General features: G+C 64.5%; 1 protein-coding gene across 1 annotated transcript; it reads right to left on the reverse strand.

Moving 5' to 3' along the window:
- Positions 1-73: 73 nt before the first annotated feature.
- Positions 74-1,092, reverse strand: ENH_00043230 (hypothetical protein; the record flags this gene model as incomplete). Its single annotated transcript, XM_013580864.1, has 1 exon — positions 74-1,092. A coding segment is annotated over one exon (1,019 nt), but the record flags the coding sequence as incomplete, so codon positions are not given.
- Positions 1,093-1,574: the final 482 nt, after the last annotated feature.

Genomic DNA, 1,574 nt, shown 5'->3' on the forward strand with positions numbered 1-1,574 from the left:
CAGTCTCGCCTGCTGCAGCAGCAGCTCTCGCTGCTGCTGCTGCTGCTGCTGCTGCTGCTGCTGCTGCAGGTGGTTAGACGACGTGGAGCGTGATGGGGACTTTGACGGAGACAAGCTGGACGAGTCTCCTTCTGTTTGCTGCCAGGTTTGCTGCTGCAGCAGCAGCAGCATGTCTTGCATAGACGAGAACCAAGTGGGCCCTGAAAGTCCCCTTAATGAGTTTGCCAGTCTCCAGCCGCACCTCCAGCCGCTCCCGCTGCTGCTGCTGCCGCTGCTGCTGCTGCTGCTGCTGCTGCTGCTGCTGCTGCTGCTGCTGCTGCTGCTGCTGCTGCTGCTGGAGGTGCAGCAGGTGGCTGCTGGGGAAGGCAAACAGCAGCCTGGCCAGCAGCAGCGCCCCCACGGCACTCAGTCTCCTCCCAGTCAAGGACTTCTCCAACTGTCTCCTGTCTCCTTTTCCTCCCCTCAAGATCACTTCCACCACTTGCTGCGGCAGACTCGCAGGAGACACCCCCAGCACTTCCGCGGCCACTCCGCTGACCATTGGTGCGGCCATGCTGGTCCCACTGGTCACTCTGTAGGCCCCTGGGGGCCCCCCGGGGGCCCCCCCCGTCCCGGGGGCCCCCAGGGGGCCCCCCCCCTTCCCGGGGGCCCCCGGGAGGCCCCCGGGGGGCCCGCCGGGGGCCCCAGGGCCCCTCAGGCCGCCCCCAGGGGCGCCCCCCGAAGAAGGCCCCCCCAGGGGGCCCCCCCCCAGGGGGCCCCCCCCAAGGGGCCCCCCCAGGGGGCCCCGCTCCAGGGGGCCCCCCAGGGGGCCCCCCAGGGGGCCCCCCGGGTGGGGGGCCCAGGTGGAAGCGATGAGGTCCCCAGGGGCTGTTAAGTGAATCGTCTTTTTGCCAGTGTTGGCCCAGGGGGGAATCGAACCCGCGCGGTCAGTGGCGGAGACAGTGAGGGAGTTGTCGCGGAGGAAACAGGCGGGGTAAAAAGGAGACAGCGAAATGTCGAGGCCTTCGTTGCCAGCAGCAGCAACGAAGACGCAGCCGGAGGCGCGGGCCACCGCCTGCTGCAGCAGCAAACCCAGGATGTGCGCTGCAGCGCCTGCAGCAGCAGCAGCAGCAGCAGCAGGGAAAGCGGCGGAAAAAGCAGCGGAAAAAGCAGCAGCAGAGCAGCAGCAGAAGCAGCAGCAGCAGCGCAGCAGCAGCAGCAGCAGCAGCAGAAACAGCAGCAGCAGCAGCAGCAGAAACAGCAGCAGCAGCAGCAGCACGGCAGCAGCAGCAGCAGCAGCAGCAGCAGAAATCATATTTCCAACTCGTTAGATTTCGAGTTTTGCTTCTTTGCTGCAGCAGACGCTCAAGAAGGGCTTAGGGGTTAGGGTTTAGGGTTTAGGGTTTAGGGTTTGGCGTTAAGCATTTCGCGTTTGAGGCTTAAGGACTAGCGTTTAGGGTTTAGGGTTTAGAGCTCCTATTTTCGGCTACCCGCTTTCGCGTGACGTCTTTTGGCTGCTGGCTAGGGTTTAGGGTTTAGGGTTTAGGGTTTAGGGTTTAGGGTTTAGTACCGCTAACGCCTCCCCACGAGTTGGG

Source organism: Eimeria necatrix, genomic scaffold (genome assembly GCF_000499385.1).
Source record: "Eimeria necatrix Houghton genomic scaffold, Enh_scaff3207, whole genome shotgun sequence".
NCBI lineage: Eukaryota > Apicomplexa > Conoidasida > Eucoccidiorida > Eimeriidae > Eimeria > Eimeria necatrix.